The sequence below is a fragment of the Aegilops tauschii genome, chromosome 5, assembly GCF_002575655.3.
Source record: "Aegilops tauschii subsp. strangulata cultivar AL8/78 chromosome 5, Aet v6.0, whole genome shotgun sequence".
In the NCBI taxonomy this organism is placed as follows: domain Eukaryota; kingdom Viridiplantae; phylum Streptophyta; class Magnoliopsida; order Poales; family Poaceae; genus Aegilops; species Aegilops tauschii.
In genome coordinates, this window is record NC_053039.3 from 525,974,310 (window position 1) to 525,985,873 (window position 11,564).

At 45.9% G+C, this 11,564-nt stretch overlaps 2 protein-coding genes across 2 annotated transcripts; one reads left to right on the forward strand and one right to left on the reverse strand.

The window, feature by feature from the left end:
• Positions 1-201: 201 nt before the first annotated feature.
• On the reverse strand, positions 202-1,876 carry LOC109762198 (uncharacterized). The gene has a single exon (XM_020321015.4). The coding sequence runs from the start codon at positions 1,714-1,716 to the stop codon at positions 460-462; it is 1,257 nt and encodes a 418-aa protein (XP_020176604.1). The 5' UTR covers positions 1,717-1,876; the 3' UTR covers positions 202-459.
• A 3,888-nt stretch (positions 1,877-5,764) lies between these two features.
• On the forward strand, positions 5,765-11,048 carry LOC109762204 (exocyst complex component EXO84B). Its single transcript, XM_020321018.4, has 7 exons — positions 5,765-6,197; positions 7,038-7,135; positions 7,670-8,711; positions 8,926-9,435; positions 10,091-10,279; positions 10,347-10,480; positions 10,623-11,048. The coding sequence occupies exons 1-7, from the start codon at positions 6,000-6,002 to the stop codon at positions 10,783-10,785; spliced, it is 2,334 nt and encodes a 777-aa protein (XP_020176607.1). The 5' UTR covers positions 5,765-5,999; the 3' UTR covers positions 10,786-11,048.
• The last annotated feature ends 516 nt before the right edge of the window (positions 11,049-11,564 follow it).

An 11,564-nucleotide genomic window follows, 5' to 3' on the forward strand; every position in this document is an offset into this window, starting at 1 on the left:
ATTCATAATAAATTAAACTTAACAGCAGACACAGAGGAAAATGAATCCAGGGAAATAAATAAATGCATAGTTGCATAATGTGTGGCCGTGGCATATATATATATATATATATATATATATATATATATATATATATATATATATACTCTCGCCTGCCAATTTTAGGGTGTCGATCGTTAATTTTGGGAGTTGACACTACTCTTGTCAGCCAAGATATTTACTTATTTTACCGCGGGCATCATTTGCTCATAATGATAACAAGCCAACATAAATAATAACTTGCAATTCCTAATGACACCTGGACCTGGATATCTTGATTTATACAAAATTGAGTAAATCTAACGAAGACTGGATATATAGAATCATAGCAAACATACCATCATCGGTTAACAGAAAAGGTGATATCTGCAGTACAGATAAATGGACCGACTTCTAGTTTTCTTATTCCTCTTATTACTACTAGAGCCCCTTGTAGCCGCGAGAGTTCACCTTATTGCCTACCAAAACAGGAGGCCACGCCATGACGTAGGGATAGGAAGAATCAGAGTTAGTGATAGGGCAGACCTCCTTCAGTTCCTCTGTTTCAATGCAGAATGATAGGAAGCAGCCAGAAGAACTAGGATGCTCTGCCTGGAAGGTAGCCAAATACACAATGCCACCGATGATGGCCACGACCTTCAGACATGGGAAACGATCTACAAACTGTAGCCGGAGCTTGTCGATATCGTCCACCAACTCAAATGTCCTGTTCGGCATCCATTTATCGACACCATCGCCATCGGCTCTCTGGACGCAAACAACAAGAGTGAGTTCAGATGCGCAGGCCAAGCAGAGCTTCCCATCGCTCGTCTCCCCGACCTTGAGACCCTCCCGCCCTCCCATATGCCGCGGCGGATCCATCCGGGAGAATTGCAGTGTTGCCGTGTTCAGCTTCAGCACATGAATATCGGCTTTGCTTACAGTTGCCCAGTAGACACACCCATTCACTAGCGTACCACTGTCATCGGCCTGCAGCTTCAGGCGCGGTGCTTTTCGGGAGATCTGCCACTCCTTGCTGTCCGGCGAGAAGACGGCGACCCGCACTTTCTTCCTTTCCTTGCAGATGCAGATGACGCGGAGCGACCGGCGGTCCTCATCGGACGTGACGACGTGGAACTCAACTTCAGTCTCTTCTGGGTCTCCGGGCGGCGCGGGGAGGAGGTGCAGGCCCCGCGTGAGGGGGTCGTAGACGGCCACCCGCTTGATGATCCGGCCGACAGTCCGGTTGACGAGAACCACGTACCCGTCGCGACACTCCGTCATCGACCACCCGATGTTTTCATCTTCGTCTTCCCCTTCCCCTTCATCTTCGGCACCGCCTTCCTCTTCGGCTTCCAGGTCAGGAACACGGGTGAGGAAGACATCGGCGCCGCGGACGGCGGCAGCGTGGTCCGGATCGGACCGGCGGCGGATGGGCACGAAGGCGGGCATACCGGGGTCGTAGATGTCGAGGAAGACACCTAGAAGCGGGGCCGGGTGAAGATCGCGGAAGCGGCGGCGGAATTTTGGGGACGAGCGGACGACGCGGAGGAAGGCGGGGCAGGTGAGGGCGGCGCGGACGAGGGTAGGGAGGGAGGGAAGGCGGAGGAAAACCTCGCACAGGAGGTCCTCGCCGAGGGAGCTTATGGTAGTGGGAGCGGATTTCTTCTTGGACGGCGGCAGCTCACCAGAAGCCATGGCGGTCGGCGATCGGCGGCGGCGGCTTACAGCAGGAGACCACGGGAAAGGGTTAGGAGAGGGTTATGGAGGAGTCTGGCGCGGGCCGCCGTCACTATGTCCAGAAGGAATGTGAGCAATCGGCCCAACATGCAAAGCCACGCTGCATAGCACGGGCAAAAAAACACGGGCATTTCCGTTTCTCAAAAAAAAAAGCACGGGTATTTCCACGCTAAAAGAAAAGAATTTGACACAATGGCACAAAGTATGTGTGCTAGTTGTATCACTCAAAGGGTAAATACAGACAAATAGGGGCATATGATGCATTTGGTGGCAAAGCAGAGAAACTGTGAAAGGTGAAACCATGACACTTCCAAGAAACACGACATTTGCCACTCAATCCCTCACTGCAAACTTTGTTGAAGCGGCGTTAAAAATCATTGCACCTGAAGCAAAATGGGAGAAACCTCTTGCAATCGAATTTGATCATGCTTACTTCCATGATGGATCAGGTGCTTCAACGCCGGTTCTTCAGGACGATCATGGGCGAGCTGTGGCATGGATGTCAGCCCCACACACTCGTCTTCTAAACGCGGCTATGATGAAGGTTACCGTTATTCAAAGAGGGCTCGAGCTTGTGTTGGAAATCTAGGTTGCTGAAAACTTATTGTAAAATCATACTCGCTCAAGGTGATCCAATCACAATATGAGTTTTTTGGGGGATAAAGGGTTAAAAAATCCCATCTAACTCTCCAATAAAAAATCCTTACAAATTGGTTCAAAGCTAGGGGGCGGGGCAGTAGGCCCTTCATCTTAACACATAGCTCCGCATCTGCATTGCAACATATATGTGCTGCTCCATTAGCATAGTTGCCGTGGTTTTGTCACGGCAGATGTTCTTGAAAAAGGACTTAGACGTGAGGCCATCGCAGCTAGGTAGTAGCTTGAACGGGGTTGATCGGAATCGAGAGACACGAGTTTACCCAGGTTTGGCCCCCTCGCGGTGGAGGTAATAGCCTATTTCCTGCTTGATGGATTATTGTTTGGGATCTTGATTATAGGGGTGCGACTTGGCTAAGCTAGTACTCGAGAGCTTGTAGCTTAGTCCTCTCTGCCGCAGGGGCTCCCCTTTATATATAGGTTGATGCCCTGAGGTTACAACAGAATCCGGGGTTGTACTATGACCTGTGTCTTAGTCTATTTCTTGCTTATCTTGTCCTTCAAGTAAGGGAAATTCCTTACAGCTTTCTTGTCGGGCCGGCTTACCAGATACCGGCTTATGAGCCAGCCTCTTCTTTCAGTCGCCTCCTGGGCTTTGAATTACGACCCATATAACTAGCCTGATGACGAGCCGCCATAAGATAGCCAGGTCATTCCTGGCCGAGTCATACCGTGGGGTATATCCCCAACAACAACATTGCACCCACCCACCGAGCCCTAAACTCCCGACGAGACTTTCCCTTTTAATTTCTTCAATGAGAGGCCCAATTGCAAAGTGGTTCTTATTAGGGTCATTAAGTATGCTTACTCCTGTTGTACATTTGAGCTCGACACAGTTAGCTTCGGTACTTCCATCTCTGCTGCTAGCTGCACATCACGCTAGCAACACTGCAATGTCACAACATCGACATGCACTACCGATGCACACGACAACATTATTACAAAGACTAAGAGAAATGTAGCAACAAATGCCATGTCACAGCGGCCATCACCACACAATAATCGTTTTCACAGCCTTAGTAATAACGTACAATTTTCGTTTACCTAGGCTCATGAGAATGTCAAATAACCAAGGATAACAGGGTGGTTAAGAAATATCATTCAACAACATTTTTTGCGGAGCATATAACAATCGATGCTGTGACTCTATGTTAATCAATATCTACAAAATAACATAAAATTCATACTACAAACATTAAGGGCTAGTTTGGTTCTCGTCCTCAGCTGCATGCCTGGGATAAAGAGGCGTCTGGAATCAGCATGGTTTTCTGTCTGGCCAGGCTATCCTGTGACAAGGTTGTTTGGTGCGTGCCTGGCCTGGAGAAGTATCTAGTGGACCCATGCATGTGATAAGTACTTCATTAGCAATCCCAGGCAGCTGTCGTAGAAGCCAGGCATCCAAATTCGGACGCCTAGACCAGGCTAAGCACATGCCTGCATTTATGGACCAGGCTAAACACAATAATGACCTCCCACCACAGGCACGTGGCTACCAACCAAACACAGTCCAGGCGGATCCCAGGGAGGACTCAGTCCAGGCGGCAACGTCTCAGGACACAAACCAAATTGCCCCTAATAACACGACGACATAAAAAGAGCTCATACACGTACACCTCGCAAAAGAAGAAGAAAGAAGGGTGGGTTGAAACTTGAAACTTGTCATGCGTTTTTGGAGATAGTACAACCTGTTTGTAACCTTTGGGTCAGAGAAATGGGAGTTTGCATAAGAGATTAGGTGCAATATAATTTTTGCCAGTATTATGTGTAATAAATTGATTTTACTCTAACTCTCTTGTTTTGGTACATGATGAGAACCGGTCTGCGATGGAGACCCAGCGACACAGTGGAAGCTGGCTCCTTCAACTCTCATTTCTTTTTCCATTTAAACCTCGCCTCCCCACCAATCATTGGAATTTAAATTATTTCATCTCTTAAGTAGCACTAATTGCTCGTGCGCTGTTATGGAGCATACATATTCTAGTGGTTCAACAACAATCATGACTCGCATATACTTCCTCGTTTCTAGTTTACAGGGCTCATCTCAAAATTTGTGTTTTTTCATTTTATTAGTCTCAATTATACTACTACTTAAACCTGCTCATACGCTGGGCCGGGCTTGTAAAAACCCGACCTTCTTTACTCAAGCCCAAGCCCGCCCCGAAGCCCGAAATACACTCCTTTTAAAGCTTGAGCCAGGATCAAAAGCCCAAACGAAAGCCCGAAAGCCCAGGCCGAATGTTGTTTTTCAGTGATTGCATGTGTAAGCCCGGCCCGAAGCCCGAAGCCTGGCCCGAACTACCTTTCGGGCTGCAAAACAAGGCGGCCCGAATGGCAAGTCTGACCCGGCCCGGGTTTTTCGAGCGGACTCGGGCAGGGCTGCCCTTGCCCGGGAGTACTACTACTTACCATCACATATTCAGATTTCAAGGTGCATTAAATCACTGCATGCAAAAATCAAAATAAAACACATCAATGTACTATGTAGTAGTTCTTAGACATTTAGTGGTCATGCATGCATGTGTTTTAATTAATGCATCGATAAATATAATTTTTTAAGAAAAACGGGCGTATTAATTGTGTACTTTTGCAAACTATAAAATTTATTCCACCACTCATCATCTACCTTGGTCGGAGAGATTTACCAACTCCTTAGATGCCCTATGCACCTGGGCGGATGGAGTACCTTACATACATCATACTCCCTCCGTTTTATAATGTAGTGCGTGTAGATATTTTGAAATGTCAAATTTTGCTAAGTTTGACCAAGTTTTTATAGATAACTATTTATATCTATAATATCAAATATATAAAATATGAAACTATACCTTATGATGACTGTAATGATATACGTTTGGCATTCTAGTTGTAAATATTTTTTCTCGCAAACTTGATTAAAGTTTGTGAGGTTTGACTTCTTTTTAATGTGGTACATTATAGAAAGGAGGGAGTATTCTTTATCTTGAGAAGATTTTTTTATTTGACTTGAGTACGGATAAGAAAGGCAAGGAATAATTTATAATTTAATTGAGTTTTTTCAATTTTTTTGATAAGATCTGATTTGATTGGGTGTGTGCAGAAAAGACAAGGAAAATTTAGTTAGTCGAGTTTTTTTTATGAAATTTAATTTGCTTTGATTGAGTTGATCGCAGCATGGTTTTTAAAGGGAACCACCAACGATCATACAATCTGATTAAGCAAAGCATCAGAGACTTGAGATAAGTGGGCCCTAGTCAGAAGTTTATCCCAAGTTGCCCACGCCAATTTCAAAAAAAAAGGAGAAAAAAAAGTTGCCCACGCCACTTTCATCGATCTTTCCCGTATCGCACACAGCTGTCGGGCACAACAAGTCTGTGCGTCTCTCCATCAAAAAAAAAAAAGTCTGTGTGTCTCCATTCCCAAAGCCATTCCCCTGCCTAAAAAACTCGAGCGAGAAAATCCAAAATCCTGGACCAACCAACCAAAGCCCCTCGTGTGTCGCAGGAATCAAAGACACACGGCCGCCGCGCCGGCCCCGCCGCTTCTAGAAGCTTCTGGATCCCGCGGGGAGGGAGGGAGGCCCGTCGTTCTTCGCCCGCTGGCCTCCGATGGCGTCGGGCGCCGCCAGGTCGTCGCGGTCGCGCCCGGCCGGCCACTCCGGCGTGCTCCCGGCGGGCGCCGCGGCGGCGGGCGGCGTCGGCGGGGGCGCCGGGGTGCAGCTCGCCGACAAGCTCAAGATCTTCAAGACCGACAAGTTCGACCCCGACTCGTACGTGCAGTCCAAGTGCCAGACCATGACCGAGAAGGTGAGCGACTCAGGGGCTCAGGGCCAGGGGAGGGACCGCCCGCCGGGAAGGTCTTTCTTCCGTGTTCCGAGATAGAAGTAGTAGTACTTTCTTATCCGTCGATGCGAGTTCCTCCTGGTAGAAATTGCCGTCGATCGCGCTGCCGCTGCGTGCACGACATGATCCAGGGGGAGACGAGTTTTTTTTTTTTTTTTTTGGGTTTGTTTTGTGCACTAGTGGAGTGGAGCAGCTTTGGAGGAGGCACCGAAGCAGAGAGGGATGTCGTGCTGCTCCTCGTGGGGTAATCCGCGGGCGGGCGGGCACGTGTGTAGGTTTGGAGCTGCCGGTTAGCCCTGCCTGACTAAAAATGGAAAAGGGAATGCAACTTCTTACCTAATTATTATGCGTTACCTTTCGATCCTGCAGCTTTTCTGTGAGAAATTCTGTTTCTATCACGCGTTGGCGTTAGGATCTTGTACCTGTTGTTATGGGTTAGGGCCACTGTTGGAGTAGTACTACTTGCTTAACACAGTCAATTTGGATGTTGGAGGTGTTTCCTCAACTGAAGGTAGACCTCGGAAACGCATGGCAGATTATAATTCCCTGCTACTGGGCTTTCTGCTGAGCGGAGAGATCGACTCCTCCCATCAATTTAGTGAACGATCTTGAATCCTAGGTAAAATCATGTTTATGAATGAACACTGTTGTTGCACCATGTGATGGACATGTACTTCTTAGGCAGACTCACCCTTTCGAATGGCGGCGCTTTGAAGCGTATTGTTCTTGAATGGCCTGTTGAAATATTAAAGCACCAGATGCTTTGGAAAATGAACCATGGCTAATATTCAAAATTTATGGCAGGAAATAAGGCACCTGTGTTCTTATCTGCAAGACCTAAAGAAGGCTTCCGCTGAAGAGATGCGTACAAGTGTATATGCTAATTATGCTGCGTTCATCAGGTGCGTTCAAGTGTATACACTTAATTATGCTGTATTCATCATGTGTGAAATCAGCTGCTGATATTTAATCTCAACCAACGGAGTATCTTTCTGGAGTGCAGTGTACTTGTGTCTGATAAATTCCCCCTTCCCCTGTTTTTATTTGTCTAAAATGGTTTGTGCCCTAGCATGTCCTACTGCTAATAATTTGGTCTCTCAAGTTCTGCAGTCAATACGACTATATGCGTAACAGTACTTCTGAGATGAAAGAAACACATTCCAAGTTTCCAATGATTGCTTGAGAACAGTATGAAGCCAGCAATTTCTTAATAACAGTTCTTCTATTGTTCTGAGTGGATGGTGCTTCTTAATTTTCGTTTCCATTTACGGCAACGTTCTATTCATAAATCCTGAATTTTATGGCATGCACTATATTTGTACACTCAGGAAATTTCATATTATTGCTTTTCTGTCACTTCCCAACTTTGTGTTCTTCCTTTCCACTACACATGGCTTTGAAAAGCAATGTCTGAAAACTACTCTCCTGGTTATCAGAACATCGAAGGAGATATCTGAACTTGAAAGGGAGCTGCTATCTATCAGAAATCTGCTAAATACAGAGTCAGCTCTAATTCATGGTCTATCCGAAGGGATTCAGATTGATTCCTTGATTATGGGACCTGAAGATTCTGCAGAAGAGAACATCTCCACTGTTGAATACCAGGAGCTTTCAGAAATACAGAAATGGCATATAGATTTTCCCGACAAGCTTGATGTCTTGCTAGCTGAGAGAAGAGTGGATGAAGCACTGGATGCCCTGGATGAAGCAGAACGAATTGCTGTTGATGCAGAAAAGAAACAGACTCTTGCCACAGCTGACATTGTTGCTTTGAAGGGGGTTATCTCTGATAATCGTCAGAAGCTGTCAGATCAGCTTGCTGAAGCCGCCTGCCAGTCTTCTACTTGTGGCGTTGAACTTCGTGCTGCAGCTTCTGCTCTCAAGCGGCTTGGTGATGGACCTCGTGCTCATAGTTTGTTGCTCAGTGCACATAACCAAAGGCTTCAGTCCAAAATACAAACAACACGTCCGTCTAGCACAGCGCATAGTGTGGCTTACACCGCGTCTCTTGCAAAGCATGTTTTCTCTGTTATAGCTAATGCTCTCAGTGACTCTATGGAAGTGTTTGGTGATGAACCATCCTATGCATCTGAACTGGTTACTTGGGCTACTAAGCAGGCAATGGAGTTTACCTTGCTTGTGAAGAGGCATGCTTTAGGATCTTGTGCAGCAGCTGGGGGCTTAAGAGCTGCTGCCGAGTGTGTTCAGATAGCACTTGGTTATACCTCCTTGTTAGAAGCTCGTGGTCTGTCACTTTCAGCAGTTCTGTTGAAACAGTTCAGACCCTGTGTTGAGCAAGCATTAGATTCCAATTTGAGGAGAATCGAAGAGACTACTTCTGCATTAGCGGCAGCTGATGACTGGGCTCTAATCTATCCTCCAACTGGTATAAGGACATTTGCTAGAGCATCTGCTGGTAATTTGGCACTCCAGCCGAAGCTCTCAAGCAGTGCCCATCGGTTCAATTCAATGGTTCAGGTAACTATCTATTTATTGTCAGATGCTTCAACTTTCAAGCTACATTAATTGGGGTATCTTTGTCCCGCCCTTTAAGCATATGGCAGCTGATTAATTATTATGTTTTGCTTCGAGAGATACTATTAATATGATTTAATAAATTTCTACAAAATATTTACTGTCCCCTGTTTTTGTAGGATCCATATGCAATGATAACTAATGGTATTTTTTGCAGGATTTCTTTGAGGATGTTGGGCCACTTCTTAGCTTGCAGTTGGGTGGTTCTATAATGGATGGGCTTCTGAAAATATTCAATACATATGTTGATTTGCTCATGAGTGCATTGCCGGGCTCAATGGATGATGAAGCAAATTTGGAAGGTTTAGGAAATAAGATCATTCGCATGGCAGAGACTGAGGAGCAGCAATTAGCATTGTTAGCCAATGCATCCTTACTTGCTGAGGAGTTGTTACCTAGAGCAGCTATGAAGCTCTCGTCTGTAAACCAGGCCAGCATGGGTAGTATGCGTATAAGGGGTCCAGACAAGCAAAACCGTGCAGAGCAACGTGAATGGAAAAGGAAGCTGCAACATATGGTGGATAAACTTAGAGATAGTTTCTGCAGGCAGCATGCTCTTGATCTTATATTCACGGAAGAAGGTGACACCCATCTGAGCGCAGAAATGTACATCAATATGGACAATAATGCTGAAGAGACAGAATGGGTTCCATCTCTAATTTTTCAGGTACTACAAGTTTCTGCCCTTAAAAACTTGATCGATAAACCTTATGTTTAATATTGGTTTGAAGAACATGGTCCACCATGGCAAGTGTCACCATGCTGGTTATTGGATCTTCTGTTAAATTTTATTTTTGGCCAGACTACCTTCCATATAATGTTGATTCTTGGTGGATTTTAATGGCAGTTTGACTCTTAATGATAGTTGTACGGTGAATAAATCTATTATTTATGAATTTATGATCCAGTGATACTTTCTTGCTTGTATATGTATAGTAAATGCATTGTATCTAGTCCTAGATGTTACATTTTTATTGTGTGTTTAGCCTTATGTTAGGATAAACAACCTAATTGTAAACAAATCATATTTAAAATTTATCAAGTCAAAATATTACTTCTAGTTCTGATGTAGTGAGCTGTTTATGCGTCTGTTTTCAAAATATCATTGGAAGGAAAGACGAATCTCGAGAAAATTTGTTACCTTAATGACTTAGAGAAATGCTAGCCATTTGAACATGTTTCAAATTGGATAGAGTAGTGTTTTGCCAGATTTCAGATAACAAGTCATGAGGCTTGAGTGGTCAGCTGCACCTCGTTGCTTAGTAAACTTGCCCAAGAAACTATTTCCTTTTGCGGTATCTCATCTGCAGTCCACATTGCAGGAATTATACACAAAACTGAACAGAATGGCGAGCATCGCTGCAGAGATGTTTGTTGGCAGGGAAAGGTTTGCTACGTTGCTGATGATGCGGCTGACTGAAACAGTCATACTGTGGCTCTCGGATGACCAGAGCTTCTGGGAGGAAATCGAAGAGGGGCCAAGGGCTCTCGGCCCCCTTGGACTTCAGCAGGTAAGCTCCTTTTGTCCCTCGCAATTTTACGCTACCAATTTTTTTGTAACACATTCTTCTTTCCCAGTTCTACCTGGACATGCAGTTTGTCATCCTTTTCGGGCAAGGCCGGTTCTTGTCCCGGCACGTGCACAATGTCATACTGAGCATAATTGATAGAGGGATGGCAGCATTCTCTGCTACCGGATTGGATCCTGATAGGTAAATTCTAACCGTTTATCCAATTTCAACATTCCATCCCAGTGACCCAGTGCCTAATAAATTCTGTTCAAGCCAGTTAAATTTGAGATACTAGCACTTGTGTCTGAATCTGACATAGCAGCATTGCCAATCTCTGCTGCAGCGTGCTTCCGAGCGACGACTGGTTCATTGAAATCGCGCAGGACAGCATCAGCAGGATCAGCGGGAAGGCCCGGGCCGGCAACTCGGAGAGGGAGGTGCACAGCCCGACGGCCTCTGTCTCGGCGCAGTCTGTGTCGTCGGCCAGGTCCCACGGCAGCTCCTAGCTCGCATCATCTTCAGTATACAGGTCCTTGCAGTATAGGTCTACGTGTGTAAGCACTAGGTGTATTCCTCTTTATCTGTATATATCCATTCTCTGCTGTATCTTGTGCCTCTGTCCGGTCTGTGATCTGTTGTGCAACTAGCTAGTTGTGATTGTAGCCCAGTGAGTATAGAGTATATAGACTGTATAGCATATATAGATAAAGAAATAATTTGCGTTGGAATCGCATAAGAAGAGAAAAATATATGTCCCTCTATTGAATCATTGATTGATCAAATGTTCAGAGCTAAGGTTTGTGTATTTTCACGAAAAGAGCAACTTTTTTTCCAGGGAAAGAGAGGGTGTTTTTTTTAGGGAAAGAGAGGTACGGTTTGTAAGGGCATCTGCAACACGGACCCTTAAACCTCCGGACTGCGTGCTACGAACGTGTGGGGGGGGGGGGGGGGGGGGTGCTTTGCGGCTTCTTGATGGCTGACTAAGTTGGCCCACCAAAAAACTGCACCCGCTTCTCCCGCGCTTCCCATCGAACGCTTGGTCGCATTCATGCCGAGTCAGAGAATGCAACGGCTGGCATTCATGCAACGCGACATGACCGGACGTGAGGGCTGACGGAGACGACCTCTTGGGCGCCACCGCTTCAATGCGGACGTCGCATCCCGAGAAACCAACTTCAATCGTTGCGCCGCATTGAAGCGGGCTGACTGCCCCTTCGCTTGGCCGTGGTCGTACATATTTAAGTAGCGTGCCGCCGATGCACATCCACTCCTCTCTGAGCCCTCA